General features: G+C 45.8%; 1 protein-coding gene across 12 annotated transcripts in view; it reads left to right on the top strand.

Moving 5' to 3' along the window:
• The window catches only part of LOC144755651 (adhesion G protein-coupled receptor L2), a 250,472-nt gene that overhangs the window by 161,359 nt on the left and 68,903 nt on the right, over positions 1 to 20,210 (top strand). For all 12 annotated transcript variants that reach the window (XM_078644852.1, XM_078644875.1, XM_078644831.1 and 9 more), the window contains exon 6: positions 11,744 to 12,040. In XM_078644852.1, coding sequence (XP_078500978.1) covers positions 11,744 to 12,040 — 297 coding nt within the window. The remainder of the gene's footprint in view (positions 1 to 11,743; positions 12,041 to 20,210) is intronic.

Here is a 20,210-nt window from a genome sequence, read left to right as displayed (position 1 = left end):
GTTCGCGCCACTAGGTTGGGGGCAGAGTCCGAGACACCGTCCGTGTATCGGTGACATTGCGCAGGACATGTTCAGCCTCCGCTCCTAACACTGAATAAACCGCTTCAGCGCACACACCGGCGGGTAGACATCAGAAAAACAGGTTTTAGCGCCGAGTGCAATTTTCAGATGTTGCTCAGTTTATGTGCTACTCGTTTTTCACAAACTGCGAAACAAGTGGTGTTTATTTCCTATAGATGAACACGCAGGCACCAGTGGCCCTCTTGTAGTGCTAGGGAAATCGCAAGGCAGTTCAGAGGTATAATAATCAAGTAATGGCGAGAATGGCGGTGCTAATATAAATGCTGAGAAGGATAATACTATAGCAATAAGAAGTGCTGTTGTTAGTATAGCGCTGCTATTGTTATATTATAGTCGCTCCTCTAATTATGTTATTACGTTTGTAATAGTAGATGCACTTATTAATTATTGTGGTTATTAGCATTACTATTTTGCTAATAATAATTATTATAATACTAAGAATAATACCTGGCGTATTGCAGAATACTAATTAATAATTGCCTGTGGTGGGCACATCCCTACAAACAAATATTTCCGTTAACATATTTCCGTTCTAAATTGGATACTGCCACTCAGTCGCGTGATTCGTATTCATCAAAACTTGAAACGGATATTTAGCATCTGTACATAAACCGGGCAGGTAGGCGCTGTCTGGTGAGTGGAGAGAGAAAAAGCTGTTGTCCTCAGGGCTGTGTATAAATAGGTCTGTTGCCTCGGCCTTCAAGCCGCGAGCTGGTCCTCGGACAGCCCCTTCTGCCTGAAGCTTGGCAAGTGATGTTCGCAATCAATAGTACCTGAAGGAATCACGTTCAACTAAAAGCACATGAAACCATACCAGAACGCTTCCATCCTGCACAGAAATTTTTTCGCAAATTGGTGGGTCCATCTGAGAGTGACTAATATATTGCTCTTGCACCTGGACTCTTGCCCATATTTAAGAATTTGAATTGGGGGGGGGCACTTGTTCATTCCGATAGTAGAAATCAGCAGAGCAAAAGTGGCCCCAAACCTGGCCTATGGTAGCGAGGCCCTTCAAGGCAGAGACACACTGGTAATGGACACTACAGTAGCTTCAATATATAGGCACATCTTACTGCTACCCTGACACACCTCGCCAACCCAGATCAGGCTGGAGTTTGGACTAAGAAAGCAATCCCACGTCAGGCGCACAGCTGTTATCTTCTGCCATAAGCTCATAAACACAGAGGAAAGATCCATCAACCATCATATCTGGGAAGAGATCACTAAACAAGCATTAAAAATGCAATAGGTCTCTCCTTTGATTAAGTTAAAGCCATTTGCTTTGCTATACATTACCATTAGCAAAGCAAATGGCTTTAACTTAATCAAAAGCTAGACCTATTGCATTTTCAATGCTTGTTTTAATCTAGTTATTTATTTCTTTATTTTGACACTCCAAGATAGGCTTCTGTCAACTTGGAATGGCAAATAAAAATGGAAAAAAAGGCCAAGGTGCTTCCTCTTTGGGAATAATGCATACACTTTCTCGGGGATGCATGTATAAGTAACCACACTGTGGCTGAAAGTCGAAATGCCTTTCACACCATGATGTATGTGCACACATGGATGGCATCACAATGCACACGTTCAAGTCATCACAGTGGGGGAAGACGTTTGGCAGATTTTTATCGATAAAGTTCGGTATCTCTAGCAGGCATTGCAAAAGGTTGTCTAACACCAATTTCAAAGTCAATACTTGTTGGTCTTGTCACTACTTGTTGCATACAGGCATGCATTATTAGGCATACTAATAGCTTACCCAATTATGACATTTAGAAGTGCCTTTTTTATGTCACACAACTTGAAATGGTATGTATGTGATGTTTATATAATGAAGACCTATCTGAAAGGCAGCAGAGCACTGTACAGAGTCAAAGAAACTGTCAACATATGTAAGTGGGGTAGCTCGTTTGTAGACAGTTTTTGGCCTCATGATGTTGTGTTCTTTGACGAAATGAGTCTTCAGCTCTTTCTTGATCAGGGAATTGCTGATGGATACAGCAAAATTTGTGGTAAATGATTGATTTATTTCCTGACCTGTAGGACAAATGCAATTGCTTCTGTTAGCATAAGTGCAACATTGATATCTGCTGGCCTGAAACTCCCAGCAGAATGTATGTAAAGGATATGTAGAATGTTTGGATGTATGAGCTGTTTCATATGTAGCAAGATGGATTATGCTTCCCATATGATGGAAACAGATTCAGTATGGCTAATCAGTTGCTGGATCTAGTTCAAGTTTGTCAAACCCATCGTGTCTGATTGCTCTATGTACAGAGTAAAATGGCATACAATAACTATATTGCATTTCTTTGTACTAAATCAGTAGGTATGTATGATTAAAGTTGTATTTACGAACTTAAGATAGAACAAATCCTTTTAGCCTTAAAATAAATTTGCTGGCACTTGTGGATACCCTGCCGGGGTTATCACACAGGGGAATACCAGGACGGGTTCCCTAAGCAAGCGCCTTGAGACCTCTGGGTGATTAGTGCGCTATATAAATCGAAATACATTTACATACATTTACATTTACTTAGCACTCGTCCTTCTCTGACCTGTTCACCTAGTTTGTTTGAAGAATTTGATGGATTAATTAACATGCTTCCATGGCCATCAGGCTTCTCCTGCCCTTTTCCTGCTTTGCAGATTTCTAAACTCCGAATAAATCTATTTCAAGCCCCGAGGAAGAATTGGACTGGTAGAAAACACGACACAATAGGTTAAAGTACGTGATTCTTAATTTTTGAAATAATGGAGCTCCAGTTTATTAAAATATTTGTTTGCTAAATTTGTTTTACTCCTGGTTCCCCTTACTTTCAAGCCATATTGTCGCAGTGTCAGGAATCTAAATGATTGTGTCTCCTTTGGCTCTGTCTATTTAAAAAAAAAAAAAAAATGTCCTCCCTGCCAATTTTTGTTTTTCCATGCCTTTGTCTTTTAATACCTAGATGAGAAGGCTGTCTGTTAGAAGCTTTTCATGTAAACTTCATGGGGATTTACCATGAAAGTTGTACTGTAACATCAATACTTAGTATTAGCGAACTTGCCATGTGCTCAAACTGCTGTCCACCATGTTAGTTGATCCCATCAAGGTGTTTTGATAACCGTTCAAGAGCTGGTCCACTTGATTAAGGGCAATTTGCTGTCCAGCTCCTTAGCTGTATTTTGTTCTTCGTCTACCTATCCCCAATGAAGCAGACCACCTTGCCGTCAGGAAAAAAGTTACCCATTCTGAGTCGTCCGTACATTCAGCCTTGTGAATAAGCAGCACATTGAGTCGCTTTACCATCCAGATCGGACTGTACAAAGAAATTCATTCATGGCAAGCTTAATAGTTAAAGCATGAAAATTGAACGTTCTAACTTGAGTTTTTTGCTTTCTTTGTCCTCTGAAGCTTGAGTCATTGAGCCTACGGTGATTTAGCCCATTGTGAGGGACATCAGTACCTTTTGTGGATAACCTTTACTTTCTTGGGAAGCACTTAGCACTAGCATTAGTTGCAGCAGAAGCCAGGCCTGTGTTTGATTGGATGATTGTAGTTTTTTTTAAAATTTGTTTCTTAATCGGATATGTATTGTACTCTTAGAAATTATTAATATTCCTCAGCTAGAACTCAGTACCCAATTATTTATTCACCAGCAGCTGTATTCCGCAGCTAAAACTCCGTACCCGCAACTTAATTCTCCGACTCCTGCATTGTTCTCCTTGAGGATATTCTTGTGCGGATGTTTGCCTGGAGCAGTATTGTGGGTTTCTGGTATTGTGTGTACAGGTTCATGGCAAGCCATGGCAGTCTGTAGCTTCACATGAGAATGCTGACTTATTTTTCAATGTCAGATAGCTGTCAAGCACTTTCATACTGAAGAGCACTCTTGGGACTGCAATAGCCTAAGTGATACAAGAATTACCTGAAATGCCATCCAAGTTCTAGTACTAATTGCAGCATTGTTAATGCAGCTTTTAGTGATTAAGTATACCGTAATTAGTAGCGGGTGTCTTGGGATGTATGGAGTGAAATTTCTAATCAGCCCCTCCCTGCTCCTTCTTGGTACTGTCGGTTTCCACACCTCTTAATGCTTGATCCAGCAGCAGCTAATAGGCTCTTATGTAAAAGACTGATGTTTCTGGCAAATCATAACTGGTGAAGCGACATCACTATCAAAAGACAATTATCTTTTATATCTAACATATTTATACAATTCTAACTGTAAGCACCTGGGGAATGAAAGGTGCTTTAGAACCCCCAGGGTAGCCAGGATCACGTTTATAAGGTAATCGTTTAATGTTGATGGTCATAATCGAGATAGGTTTGGTGCTACCCACAAATAACTTTGGTCAAGAAAGAGCAGATTTCTTTTCTGCATGAACTCCCTGGAGACCCTATTTTTAAGTGTTTTTTTCTAGAATGCGTCTCGTGCCATACAAAGATTATCTGTTTAGTTAAAAGCAAAAAGTGTGCTTTGCATGCAGATGTTCAAAAAGAGCATGCACATACATAACTACATCAGAATGCAATTGCACCCTTTATAATGAAGCGAACGGGCAGCTACTGTCAGACAAGGGTGCATGTGGATCTTTCACTTCAAAAGAAGCCTTAGTAGGTAGGTGTTCATTTCTGGAGTAAGCAGGTGCTGCAAGACCATTCCTGGACTTTCTGAAGTTTCTTGCAGTTCTGATTTTTATTAAGTATGCCGTATCCTTGAATCAAGATGGGCAAATTACGTGGTTAATATTTACAGAATGTTGTATGTGGTTGTATGTCAGTTCTTTTCAGGGTGTAATTTCATAGTAATTTTTTTTGTTTGTTTTGTTCTGGAGATCTTTCAGGTTGATTGTGAGGATGTTGCCTGGATCAGTGACATCCTATGAAAACGCCATATCTTGAAAACACATGAGTATTTTCTCACACAGATTGAATAATTTGAGCAATTTTGGTTCAGTTTAGTGGACTCATAAGCACATCCTTTGTTTGTATAGTACTCCAGTTTAGATTGCCAGTCTACAGGCATGGTTTCATCCAAAGAGAGTGATCACCTGACTCCAGAGTTAAATTCTTAGATATGTGGAAAGATGTTTTTCTTAAAGTTCATACATTTAATATATTATAGCCATAAATATCCGTTTGAGAGGCTATACAGATATAGATAGTCCTCTTTCACAGTTCTATTGACAATATGTGAACGTATTAACACTTCAAGTATTTTGTTGCCTTTTCGATCTGAATTATGAGGAGCTCCTCACTGCTATCTCATGAATCAAACCTGTCAATTACATTGGATATTACTGTGAATTGCCCAAAGTTATGTTCAAATTTTTGTTTTAAATCTCTGGTATAACGTGTCACAACTTGAATATAACTATTTTAAATTGCTGATTTAATATTTCTAGATTATGGTTCTTTTCCTCTTCTTATGCAGTTCCTGTGTTTTTTTTGTTTGTTTTTGTTTTATGGAGACTGGTTTGGTCTTGTATTCCATGCGCTTTGATTTTGCATTACAGAACTTTTTTGTTATGTATGTTTGTGTGACTAAAGCTTAAAGCTTGTGTAGTGTTGTCTGTTGTCTGGCAGGTGGCGACAGCAGGTGACAGGTGTTGACGTAGCTGCTTAAGAATCTAGAACAAGTGTGAAGATGTTAGATTTTCGCTTCTACCGGTTTTTTTTAAAGTTTTTTTTTTTAATTGTTCCCAACTGCATTCTGTACACTACCTGAGAGTGATGGGTAAACGAAGCGTGAAATGTGGCGGTGCAAGCCATAGGTCATGGGCCTGTGAGACTAATGAATTGTATTGCAGAATAGTGTCTTGCACAGATCAGAGCATTGCACAGTAAGAATCTTGGGACGTCATTGCAAACACACTCGCAAGCTAAGCGGTCACTCTGGTTGCATTCCCAATAAGAGTATGTTTCTATAATATGCCCTGCATCCAAATATTAAAGGTTTGTGAGTATTTATCACTCTTTTCTTTTCTAATTGGCGTTCAAGTAATAGTTTTAGACTGTAAGTTTATTTTAAATTAAGTCGAAGACCATTTTAAAAGTAAAAGTGGAATTTTTTATTTAAAAAAAACTCAGATTCCAAAATAGTCTGATGCACTTTTGAGTACGTACATTAAGGAAACCAAATTTAGATTTGTAGGAGGGCTGTGTCGTACTAAATGCAAACATGTAAATCTAGGAGACATGTTTTTGTGGTGCGTGGTGGTGATCGGGACTCTATAATAATGTTAACCCTACAGCAAAATTGATTACATTGGAATTCTAAATACTTAAAATTGATGACAGTGAATTGATTTTGCATTCAGTACAAGATCATTCCATCCTAAATAATAAGAAACCTAAACGATAGAATAACAAAAAGTACAAACTACATTGAATCTGGTTTTAAAAATTATCCTAATAGGTAAACAAATTTTCAATGAATTAGTAATTGACCATCAGTCCTCTAATTACCCAGTGCAGGCATTTCTGGCATAATGTTACGTAGTTGCTATTCTCATTACATGCCTTTCCAGACGGTCCTTATATATGTCGTTCTAATTTTTCCTATGTCTGGCACCCTTGTTTCAACAGGTCAAAGTTTGTCAGTGGAGGCCAGAATGGTGTCTGGTGACTGGAGGTTGGATCTCTAGGAAAGGAAAGGAGATGGTGGACTCGGGAATAGGACATTATGTACTAGCAAAATGAGTTCTTTGCTGGGGATATGTATTTAAGGGAAAAGGATAACTAATGCTTGTCCTGTATAGCATGAGTAGAGAAGCCTTGGCTGGTCTATTTGCAGTGGATCATCTTGAGAAAGTTTCCCATATTCTTCCTATCCAAAGATGCAGGAGAAGATGGAAGAAAGATCTGGTTATCACTGCATATTTTAAAGCTTTTGTTCCATTAAAATGCACGTTGGTAAGAGGGTCGAGATAGAATTTAATACGTGAGTTACTATAACCCTCATTGTACTCGGTGCAATGCAGCACCATGTGTGCCGAGTTCAGTACGATGCAACAGAAAAAGTAGTTGGTAAGCATCTGTGTTAAATTCTGTTGCAAATGGTCTTAGGATTCATCCATCCACATTGACGTCAAATGTCAATCTTAATATGTCTAGAGCAGAGAACACTGCTTACTCATTCTTGAGCCTTATTCAGAAAATTTCTGAAGTGGATCTACATGATGGAAATGAGGAGGGAGACAATTTGTTGCCCCTTCACTTTACTGATGTACTATATGTAGGTAGGCCTGCAAAATCCTAGTGGGCTTTATACCTCACAAGAAACTGGATTGGACTCCCCTTTGGGGCCCCCTACTAAGGAAAATGCCTCCTTTGCTAGGGGACACACTGAGTAAAAGGGGTGTTAAAACTGCAGTTGCCTTCAGTGAAAAAAGAGGCTAATCTTCTTACTCAAGTTTTGCTGCCTGGCTGTGTAACCCATAAGTTGTGGGTTTGGTACTTACCTTTTTGATGTGCACACCTTTGAAACGTAGGCACCACTGTTCCTTGAAGCTGATCCTTAAGCTGTGTTTTGTATTGTTGGTACTTTGGCATGGCCTGCAGGTGCTGTCAATGCAGCCATCACTGACACCTTTTTTCCAGACCAGCTGGTGCTTCAGACTCTGTCATCATTGCTGCAAAAGCTAGAACCTCATTTTCATGTGGGACAGTTCAACCCCTGATTTCTTTTGTCTACCCCATCCCTCTGGAGAGAAGCTACATTGGGTGAACTCTAAGAAAGGCTTAGCGTTTATGTCCGTCAAATTAAAGAGTACTGAATGTATCTTCAATATTTTGTTGAGTTCTCGGGTACCAAGTGGGAAAAGGCAGTTCACAACAAACCTTCTGCAGATGGGTTATTCTCTGCATACAAATGTCACACCTCGGCCAGAAAGGGACCTCTTTGTCATTCTCTTCTAAGAGTTTAGTCTGCCACTATTGCCTTAGCTAGGGGTGTCCCGGTAATGATACCAAGTGGCTAAATGGGCTTCACCATGCATTACTGGTTTGACTGTCTGGCCCACAGGGAGGACCATTTTTGCCCTTCAATTTTTACGGGTGTGAACACTACTCCACCTACCCTAAAGCTGTAGGGAAATGCTGCATTGGTATATATTCCAAAGGCACAGAGTTTGAGGCTAGATGTATCAATCAGAAGAACAATTTACTTACCTTTGGTAAAAGCCTTTATAGTAGATACTCTTTTCCTATAGATACTTCACTGACCAGCCCTCCTTTCAGCATAGTTGACTTCTAAGTATTATTAATGTTCCAATTTAAATTCTGCTCACTATTGTGTTTCCCAATATGTAACCTATGCTCCCTGTCTAATGGGATCTTAATGCTTAATTGTAAACTGGTGTCTGGCTTAGAAGTGACACCAATGTGCTGCTTCGCACCGTCACTTTCAGAGGCGGTATAAAGCCAACACCTAGTCTGAAGGCACTACCTATAATTACTCCAGAACAGTTGCTAAAATGTTTGTTTCCACTCTGGCACCTTAAGGAATTCAAAACGTGAGTATTCTGCAGTTAGAGTATCCACCAGAAAGAGCATTACTGAAGATGCTCGGTAGGGGTCCTTATGAATTATATTCAAAGAATTTCGTTTTATATCATACCAAAGGTGTCATTACTCAACAATCTGCTTTTCACTGTTTACATGGTTTCACATGTAGTCCTTGCAAGGAAGCGAAAGTTTAATTGATCCACAATGTTCATAGATATACAGATTTTACAAGTTACATCTTGCCCCTCTACCTGGGAACATCCATTGAACGACGAACCTGCTTCAGGCAGAGGGGGTTACTTACTCATTGGACAGTGACTGCATCCTCACAGCTTTCAACAAAACTATCTGCTGCTGATGGTGCGAGGAGCAAATTTCTTCCTTGGACGTTTCCTGGAGTGAATGGTGTTGACCTATGAGGAGAAGACAAAGTGTTCTGATGGTCTTATATCTTAGACATTAGGAAAGAAAACAATCCTTGTGCAAACAAACCTAGTAAAGGCCTTGTCCTGTCATTTGTCTAGTTTTCTACACCTATCACCACATCTTCTTTAAAACTACACAATCACTATTTATATGCATCTCCTACCACCCAATCACCCATCAGAGAGGAATCTAGAACTGCCCCTGGCTGGAGAATCATTCGCCTACTACCCCCGAGGCTTCACCCACATTTTAGTATTTTATTTTACATTACAGTCTCCCTAGTGAGCCTCACATTAGCTAGAAACCTCAGATGTGCAATTGCTTCTCTTTGGCAGAATTCATGTCTCCAGTGCACCATCTCCCTCTAATTATTATAGCCTGTGTGCTGATGCCTACAAAGACTGGAGATTGGTGGTAGAAAATTTGGGGGGCTCTTTCTCTGTCCTCCTGGGTGGAAGAACTCTTTTTGCTTGGTCCCCCCTTTAAAGCTTTTTCTATTTGTAAGGCATTGAGTACTGGTGATATGTGCAGAAAGCCAATAGATGACAAAAGTGTATGGGTTTGGCTAGATCTTCGAAGTTGTGGTGCTAGAGTATTTCCTTAACAAACATTTTAGCAAAGTTGAACAGGTCATAATTTGGGGGACTAAAGATGTTTGTGCCTTCGATATATTTGGTGGCACCCTAACATCTATATGGATCTTGTTTTTGGGCTCACCATCAGAGCTGGATGTATTTATTTTCACATCACGCCAAGGGGGGAAGGGCAACGTTTTGAGTTAGCTTGGTAGGCGTTTTGGGGAGGGGTTATTTCTTTCATGTTTAGTTTGACGTGTTTGTTTGTAGATTAGTGGCCACCACAACTGAACTGGAGGTCGTCTGCAAAGACTAGAAGGGAAGGCATGTGGCAACTCTGTATCTGTTTTCATATCTTTTCCTGTTCTGAACGTTTTTGATCATATAAATAAAGATTACATTCCAATAAAAAAGCCTATACTTAACACCACTAAAAGGGTGGTCTTAGTGAAATAACATCAAGACGATTCCAAGTTCTCAAATTCTTTTGTTGACTCCTTGGGTCCTTGGCCCAAAAAATAAGGAGAGCATGGACTATAATGAATGGTCTTTATGGATTTATATCCTCCCTTAAGACCTCAAATAAAGACCGCAACAAAGAGGTTACAATAACAATAATGTAGGTATTTCTACCACACATTCTTTCCTTTTATTTTTCTGTGGTGAATGGGTTTGTGTCTTCACAGCTAATTTTTTAACATACTTAATTACTTTATAATAATGACTCCAGAAAGAAAATATTTTTAAAATTCCAAGAATACAAAATGCAGTGACCCCTGCTGTTAATAAACGTAAAGAAGTTTGATTATGCTTGGCCATCCACAGTTGGTTGACACTGGCTACTAGTGAGAAGGCGGATGGCAGACTTGAAGGTATTGTGCATGCATATCGTGCTTCCAGTGGCATTGGACCCATTGGAAAAACTCATTACACACCATCCTAACCCAGCAGTCCCCATCCAAGTGTCAGAAGATTGTTTCATAGCCCAAACGTGCTCATTTGTAGCGAAAAATCTGACCACTTTTTCATCACAGTAATAAAATACTCAAGCTGGCAATTCACCATGGAAGACTAGCTTAAATTCAGAAGAAGACTCAAAGCTTTTTTGCTCATTAAAAACATTCTCATTTCATAACGTCAACATTTTATTTAATGTTTGTGTACCGAGAAGCCATTAAGAAAACGTGTTATAACAAATAAACAGAAGTTGGTTCTGTGCGCTCAAACGTTAGAAAACTTCTTTACCGCCTAATATCCTAAGTAGAGGAGTGCATTGTTGAAAGGTGCTTGAATAAAGCTGCATGCTAGGTGTGGTCTCCGCTATAGAATGCAATTGCAAAAATCTCAATAGTTCGATTTGTCAGACTTAGTAAATTTTCTACTTCACTTTCAATACAATAAAGTAGAATGCAAATTGTTCAACCGGAGCAGGCATTTTTATCTATAATGGAAAATCCTAGCTCAATGGGATACTCTTATTTCGTGGTGTAGGACGGGCCCGATTGAGAGATGCCAGGTGTTTTGTTTGTGCTAGAGAATGTGATGTTTGCATTTCTATGGCTTTTTTTTTCTTGAGAGCACATTCCATGCTGATGGTTAGAATAAATGTTTAAGCCCACAAGTTCTAGATGTGTGCAAAATGTTCACACAGGTCAGTGTTAAAAACTGGGTCGCACATGATTTAGTAATAATGCCTGCATTTGTAAAACGCACAGCTTCCTCAGGTGAGGTGTCCCGTCCTGCCACCGGGGGCCATCTGGAAGATTAAGCAAGCTATTGCCCAGATTCGCAAGGTGCTGGGCTAACCTGGCACCGGGGATTGAACAGTGTGCCCCTGTGTGCTGGAGTTTGCTGCCCCGGCGGCTGCACCACACCTCTTCCCAAGAATACCAATTGGGCAGTGCTCCTCTCAAGTTGCAAGATGCATTATCTGCTTTCTGTGCTAATGCTGCATGAGATTACAATAATTTTTGATATGATGAAGGCCCTTGAAGTTCAAAATTTGCTCCTACTTAGATCCTTTGCCTTCAAAAGTGATCAAGCAGAATCTCAAAGCAACTGGATAACATTTGATAGACCGAATCATGTCTCTTTAAAGGCATAATAGAAATGATACTTAAATGCGACTTATTTTTCGACTTACTAAATTTGTTTTTTCTATCCACAGAACCTACCACTGCTGTCTCGACCACTTCCTCAGTGGAAATACTGAAAACCACTGTATCAACTACCAGCACAACCACACAGGCCACTACGATAAGTACAACACTAGCTGGAGGAATTAAAGTAGGAAGCAAAGGACCAAAGCCACCACCCGTAGTCTCTACAACAAAAATGCCCATAGTGACTAGCTTTTTTCCTTTGCCTGAGAGATTTTGCGATGCCAAGGAGGAGAGGGGAATCAGCTGGCCTCAGACACAGAGAGGAATCATTGCTGAACGTCCGTGCCCCAGAGGCACTCGTGGTAATTACTACATTTCCTTATTTAAATATTTCGATCACCTGTCTCAAATGGTAAACCTCAATCGCTCATGTCGGCTCTGTCTTGCGAACTGCCTTTATTCATCAGTAATAACAGGATGTTTTTGAAGAACGTGAAATCTACCATATTTTTTGGTAGGGGTGTGGCTTACACATTCATTGGGTAGATGTGTGATTGGCAACACATAGTTCAACGGTCTAATTCATGTCACATATCTCTGTAGAGGACATATTTGTATTTTTCTCAGGCCTCAGAATTTGAACCTGGACACAGCGCCTAATAATGGTACATAGTGATCATGCATGGACCGCTTTAACTCCGATTGCATAACTTGTGTTGAGTTTATTACATTCTTTGCTTCCATAATATTTTTCTAAGCTTCATTATTTAAAATGCAGTGGCTTGGCCCTAGGTTCGTTCAGGTGAGAGCGCTGCTCTGGGAAAACTGTTTGACACTGCAATTTCATTGACTGTGATTTAAACTGTTGATAGACTAAATGTAATGAATTACAAAAATGTGTAAAACAGATTTTAAGTGGGGAATCCTGCCTGTGTTGGGGGATTGTATTTTTAGCCGTTTTTGAAGCACAAGGCAAGACAGTCTGCTCCCATTTGTGCACGACCAGGGGCCAGGAACCCTGCCCAAATCTGGCCTGACCGATACAAATATACAATTAAACTATTTTGACCCCCCCTCCCCCCCCCCAGTCACGTGTGCCCCTCATGCAGGGTAGATAACATAGACAAAAAAAAGGAGGTATGTGCACAGTGTGACTATGAATTAAAGGATCACATAAGTCGGGACAAAACTAGAAAATCCGCACAATTGCAAAAGTAATTATGAACGATGGGTTTGATTAATAGCTGTTTCCTTCCAAGGCATGCAACCCAGATTAAGATATTTTTAGAAGGAGAACATTTGGATGTGCTGTTTATTAAGGAAATGTGGCTTAATGATAGTACCATCCCTGACATTTTAATGGCCCTTCATGCAGGATTCCGAATACACAAACATGATCGTACAGGAAACATAGGGGGCGGGATTGTTATCATACTAAAAGAGTAGTTTAGCTCTGTCACCACTCCTTTCTGACTACCAGAGTGTGAAGGTTTCCAATTTGTCATTAAACTCTCTCCTACATGCACCTTTTCGGGAGTTCTAATTTACAGGCCCCCAGGTTCAAGCATGAAATTTGTAGAGGCCTTACCAGACACTTAAGCTAGTCTAGCTGTGAGAATCTCAAATCACTATCCTGGGAGATCTTGATATACACTTTGGTGCACATAATACACCTTCTATGAACAGACTGTTGCAGGATCTGGAATCAGTGCAGTTAACTCATCACGTATTTGCACCTACACCTGAGAAAGGGCACATACTTGACCTAATATTTTCCAACGATCCGAAGATTCAAGTTTCCGTACCATGGCCTGATCATTACTATATTCCTTTTACGTTACCTAAAGCATGTAGTCCGACTTATTCTAAGGCCTTGTCTAATCCATCTGAAAGAAACAGGTTAGTATTAGATTCCTTACCTTAGAATATCCCCAGGCGTCAGTCTGGATCCGGAAACTTTTGCGTAGCAGTACCCCTGCGCGTCGGTAGGCGTCGTCTGCAGGCGTCCCCTGCGGCTCCGCGTCGTCGGCGTCGTGCGCCGTGATGACGTCGCTGGAGTATATAGACGCCGCCTCCGCGCGCTGACGTCAGTTCTTCTTTTTTCCGCGCCAGTTAGCGCAGATCCGAAGAGCAGTACTCCGGTCTTTTGACCTAGTGTTTGTTTAACTTAATCTTCTACGGTGCCGGTAGGATGCCTGGGTTTAAGAGCTGCGACGAGTGCGACCGCATGATGTCGGTCACCGACCACCATCGACTCTGCCTCCGGTGTCTGGGCGCGGACCACGACGTGGAGTCCTGCGTCGACTGTCGGGCCTTGACTGGAAAAGCTAGGCGGGAGCGGTCCCGCAAGCTTCTCGAGCTCCGGGTGTCGGCCCCGCGTCGAGAGCGGTCCCGGTCCGGTCGGAGGTCGAGGGAGCGGTCGAGGGAACGATCGCGGAGCCGCCATGGGCGCTCCGGGAGTCGCCACCATTCCTCCGGCTCGTCAGGTAAGCACAAGAAGTCGGGGCGTCGCCATCGCACCCCCGACGCCCGCGTGCTGCGGCCGGGGGCTCGGGTGACCCCACCCCCGCGGTCCCGCATGGGTCGCCGACGCCGTCTACCCCACACCCGTCGGTCCCTGGGGAAGGCGCGTCGCGTGAGGAGATCGAGGCCTTCCTCATTGCTATGAGGGCGAGGTCTTCTCCGGCGGGGCCTTCGGCGCCTGCGGGCCCGTCGGTCCCGTCTGGGGGCCCGAGCGGTTCGGGTGCTCCTGCCCCGGCGCCGCTGGTTCCCTCTGGTTCGTCGCCGGCTGGTCTCCCGGCCTCTCCGGCGTCGGTTCCTGTGGGACAACCCGTGGTACCGCCCCCGCGTGGTGCAGCGACTCCGCCGTCGGCTCCGGCCGGCGTCGGGTCACCTGCGCCGACGCCGCGCGGCGCCACCCCCCTTTCCTCCCCGACTCCGGACGCGGAGCCGGACCGGCGTCGATCGGCGCCGGATCCGACGCCGATGGGGTCCGTTGACCCCGATGTCTATATCGTCGACCCAGAATATGGGTATGACGAGGAGGAGTATGGAGAGGGTTGGGAGGGGTCTGAGGACCCTCTATCCCGTGCCTGCCAGTACGATGTGGACTGGGTTGGTGATCTGGGTGATGCCAGTGGCCTGGACGAGTCGCCCAACCCTGGGTTTGTCTCTCCGTCTGGCGTCTGAGGCAGGTGCTGCCTATTCGGTGGTCCTGATGAGGGCTGCCAAGGCCTTACACCTTGAGCTCCCCGTCGCGAAGGTCAAACCGAATATTCTGACGGAAGTGTTTAAACCGCAGTCATGCCCCCAGGAGCCTCTGCTGCCGTTTAATGAGGCCCTGACGGATGTCCTTCTGGGCACCTTGTCCAGGCCCGCTTCTGGTGCGCCGGTTGACCGGAACGTTGCCAGGCGCCACCGTCCATGCTCGGACGACCCTGCCTTCCTATCCACCCATCCCTCCCCGGAGAGTCTGGTGATCCAGGCCTCCACTTCACAGTCCGCATTCCCGTCGGCTCCGCCCGACCGGGAATCAAAGAGGTACGACCAATTTGGTAAAAAAGTGTTTTCCTCTTTGAGCGCTGGACTGCGGTCTTGTAACACCGCGTGCCTCTTGGGTCGCTACACCCACTCCCTGTGGGATACGGTCGAAGAGTGTTTGCCGCAATGCCCCCAGGAAGTGCGGGACAAGCTCACCCGGGCCTTGGTTGAAGGCCGGGATGCGGCGCGGTACTCGATCCGTTGTGGTCTGGACACAACAGACTCACTGGGACGGGCCATGTCCACTACGGTGGCGATTCGTCGCCATGCCTGGCTGAGATCTGCCAACTTCTCGCCAGACGTCCAAAATACGCTCATGGACATGCCATTTGATGGCAGTCGCCTGTTTGGTGACAAAGCGGACCACGCGCTGGAGCGCTTCAAGGACTCCAGGGTCACGGCCAAGTCCTTGGGTCTCTCGACCCAGCGCCAGCAGACGGGTTCGTTTCGGCCCTTTCGTGGCCAAGGGAGGGGAGGTCCCACACGTGCTGCCAGCCACGCGACGCAGAGCTCTCCCCAGCGCGGTGGCGCCCGTGGTTTCCGCCGTGGTGGCGGTAGAGGCCAGCGTCGTGGTCAGTCCACGCCCCCCTCCGCTGCTGCATCCAAGTCTTCCTAGTCCGAGCTTTCGGGCTCACGTGACGCCAGTGGGTGGCAGGGTTCGCCATCACCACTCCCGCTGGCGCGCGATAACATCGGACAGGTGGGTGCTGCAGCTTGTCCGAAGGGGCTATGCCCTCCCCTTCGAGTCCGCTCCTCCAGCCATGCCACCGCAGAACCACCGTGTGTCGGGGGACCACTTGACACTTCTGCAGGAGGAAGTTACGGCCCTCTTGGCCAAGGGGGCCATCGAGCGCGTTCCTGGGCCAGAAGTAGGGTGTGGTTGCTACTCCCACTACTTTCTGGTACCCAAGAAGGACAAGGGAGGCCTGCGTCCTATCTTGGATCTACGGGACGTCAACGGCTTCCTCCGGAAGGAGAAGTTCAAGATGTTGACTTTGGCTCAGGTCTTGGCTGCTCTAGACCCACAAGACTGGATGGTAGCGTTGGACTTGCAGGATGCGTATTTTCACATCCCCGTCCAGCCGGCCCACCGGCGTTACCTGCGGTTCACGGTAGGCCACGGGCACTTTCAGTTCATCGTGCTCCCATTCGGCCTTACCAGCGCCCCACGGGTGTTCACGAAAGTGATGGCGGTGGTCGCAGCTCATCTGCGCCGGTTAGGGGTTTCAGTCTTCCCCTACCTCGACGACTGGCTGTTGAAGGCGGGCTCGCCCCAGACAGTCGTCCACCACCTTCAGATGACGGCAGACCTCCTGCACGAGCTGGGGTTTTCCATCAATGTGCCGAAATCACACCTGTGTCCCTCTCAAAAGCTCCTTTTCATCGGAGCGGTTCTCGACTCGGCGCAGTTTCGGGTTTATCCTCCGGAACGGCGGGTCCGGGATATTCAGGCTCTGATTCCCATCTTTCAGCCGTTATCCCGGGTTTCGGTCAGGTTGACGCTGCGGCTTCTGGGGCTGATGGCCTCCTGCATCCTTCTGGTGCATCACGCCAGATGGCGGATGCGGGCTCTGCAGTGGGACCTGAAGTTTCAGTGGGCCCAGCATCAGGGCAACCTATCCGACCATGTCCTGATCTCGGAGGGCACTGCGCGACAGTTGCAGTGGTGGCTTACGGACCGCGATTGGGTCAGGGGCAGATCCCTCTCCCTTCCCCAACCGGAGCACGTGGTTGTGACGGACGCGTCCCTCCAGGGCTGGGGTGGCCACTTGGGAGAGGCGGAGATCAGAGGCCTCTGGTCTCCGGCGGAGTCCCGGCTCCATATCAACATGTTGGAGCTGCGGGCGATTCGCCTAGCACTGAAGGCATTCCTCCCCTTTGTCAACGGGAGTGTAGTGCAGGTGTTCACGGACAACACCACCGCCATGTGGTACTGCAACAAACAAGGCGGTGTGGGGTCGTGGACCCTTTGCCAGGAGGCTCTGCGCCTCTGGCAATGGCTGGAACGTCAGGGCGTGACTCTGACGGTTCAACACCTGGCAGGTTCTCTGAACGCCAGGGCGGACGAACTCAGCCGTCGGTGCTCGGTGGATCACGAATGGCGTCTGAACTCGGATGTGGCGAGAGGCCTCTTTCAGCAATGGGGAGAGCCTTGGTTAGATCTATTCGCCACAGAAGAGAACGCGCGATGTCATCAGTTCTGCGCGTTGGAGTTTCCAAGACTGCACTCGCTCGGCGACGCCTTTCGGCGCGAGTGGAGTTGCGGTCTGTTGTACGCCTTTCCGCCTATACCACTTCTGCCCAGAGTGCTGAAGAAGATCAGGCGCGACCGGGCCCAAGTTATCCTTGTGGCTCCGGACTGGGCTCGAAGGTACTGGTATCCCGAGCTACTCAGCATGACAGTCGGTCCCTCGATCCGCCTGCCCCTTCAGGAGGACCTTCTGTCGCAGCAGCAGGGGACGGTCCTCCACCCGAACCTGTCCAGTCTCCACCTCCATGCGTGGAGATTGAGCGGCGACAGTTGAGGCCATTTGACTTGCCTCCTGAAGTCTGTGATGTCATTCTGGCAGCCAGGCGTCCCTCCACGAAGTCGGTATACGCCTGCCGGTGGAACAGATTTGTGGCATGGTGCACAGCAAAGGCTGTGGATCCCCTTTCTGCCCCTCTTTCCGAGGTTCTCCTCTTCCTTCTTTCTCTTGCCCAGCAGGGCTCTGCTCTGGGCACTATCAAGGGCTACCTTTCTGCCCTTTCCGCCTTCTTAAGGCTACCTGATCAGCCATCTTTATTCAAGTCCCCTATTGTGTTAAGATTCTTGAAGGGCATCACGCACATGTATCCTCCAACCCCGTTCGTGATGCCTCAGTGGGACTTGAACCTGGTTTTGACTTTCCTGATGTGCGCTCCCTTTGAGCCCCTTCATTCCTGTCCTCTCCGTCTTCTCACCTTAAAGACGGCCTTCCTGGTAGCCATCACCTCTGCCAGGAGAGTGAGTGAGCTCCAGGCTCTTTCTAGTCAACCTCCTTTCTTGTCTGTTCATCCTGATAAGGTGGTTCTTCGGACTCGACCTTCTTTCCTGCCCAAGGTAGTCTCTGCTTTTCACATTGGGCAGTCCATCACCTTGCCCTCCTTCTTCCCGCCTCCGCATCCTTCAAAGGATGAAGAGCGGCTCCATCGTCTGGACCCAAAACGTGCGCTTTCATTCTATATGGATCGCACACGCCAGTTCCGGGTGGATGACCAACTGTTTGTTGGCTACGTGGGTGAGAAGAAGGGAAGGGCGGTACAGAAACGGACCATCTCTCGGTGGGTCGTCCTGTGCATCAAAGCATGCTACTCTTTGGCTCGGAAGGAGCCTCCTGTTGGGCTGAGGGCCCATTCCACTCGGGCCACGGCGGCTACTACTGCCCTGGGCCGGGGAGTCCCTTTGCAGGACATTTGCCAGGCGGCCACGTGGGCCTCGCTGCACACCTTTGCGAGGCACTACTGCCTGGACAGTCAAGTCCGGAGGGACGGCTTCTTTGGCCGTTCGGTCCTCCAGGACTTTCTGGTGTAGGTTGTATTGGTTCGCAGACCCACCACCGGGGTTGGTATTGCTGGGGTATCTATTCTAAGGTAAGGAATCTAATACTAACCTGTTTCTTTCAGATGAACAAGTTACTTACCTTCGGTAACGATATATCTGTAAGAAACAGTAGTTAGTATTAGATTCCTTACCGCCCCACCCATCCTCCCCGTTCTGCGAACTGATACCTAGGGTTAAGGACATCCCTTTCAGGGCCCTAGTTTCAAATGGCACCAGTGTTAGTTCTCACATGGCTCTGCGTGTTCTGGCGCGGAAAAGCTGTGTGCAAAGAACTGACGTCAGCGCGCGGAGGCGGCGTCTACATACTCCAGCGACGTCATCACGGCGCACGACGCCGACGACGCGGAGCCGCAGGGGACGCCTGCAGACGACGCCTACCGACGCGCAGGGGTACTGCTACGCAAAAGTTTCCGGATCCAGACTGACGCCTGGGGATATTCTAAGGTAAGGAATCAAATACTAACTACTGTTTCTTACAGATATATCGTTACCGAAGGTAAGTAACTTGTTCAACAAGGTGTCAAACCTTTTCCTTGAAGAATGGATCAAATCTCTGGAGGACTCTACTCAAAATCTAAAGGGCAATTTAGATAAGCTGTACTTGTAATTCACAGAACTGGATTGACCATCACTAGATGAGTGCATCCCAAAAATGGGAACAAAACCTAAAACAAATACTAAAAGAGCCCCTTCGTTTAATAACTTATCTAACCTCCCTGAGGAAAGACTGTAAGAAACTAGAGAGGAAAAGCAGGAAGTATTATGAACCATCATTAAAAAACGAAAACAAAACAACCATTATGCTCTACCATAATGAAATCAAGAAAGCCCTGGTCAAATTCTATGAGGAAAAGATTAATTCGGCCTCAAATTTCCCCAAGGAATTATTCACGGTCGTCCAAGCACTGACCACAGCACACCAGGGTAACACCCTTCTGCAATCCAAGAAAGATGCAACGAGATAGTGGCCTTCTTCCCCAATTATTTTTTTTTTTTAGATATCTACGAATCGTTTCAGGGTAATACAGAGCTAGATCCTAGCTGGACAGAGAATATCAGGGAGACTCTGTGAAGCAGAGGAAAACATTTTAAAACTGAAGAAACCAAAGATGCTGTACACGTCCTCATGAGTGAAACTAAATCCGGATTCTCATTAGACCCAGCGAGATGGGGGCAGAAGATCATTTGCACATCTGATGCCAAAGCTCTGGAATGACCTGCCCCTTGGAATGAGATTGCTGGAAGAGGAACTCTCATTCAGGAAAAACCTCTGAACATGGTTATTCCCCCAGTAACCTCATATCAGTATGGTTACCCCGTTTAGTAATCTCTAGCCGCGCGGGGAAGCCCTCTGGCAGCCATACACTTTATAATCCTAAACATAAACAGAGCTGTCATTGGGGTAATTG

The sequence above is a fragment of the Lissotriton helveticus genome, chromosome 1_1 (genome assembly GCF_964261635.1).
Source record: "Lissotriton helveticus chromosome 1_1, aLisHel1.1, whole genome shotgun sequence".
Classification (NCBI taxonomy): domain Eukaryota; kingdom Metazoa; phylum Chordata; class Amphibia; order Caudata; family Salamandridae; genus Lissotriton; species Lissotriton helveticus.
Note: the sequence above shows the minus strand (reverse complement) of the source record. Positions and strands in the feature narration are given on the sequence as shown.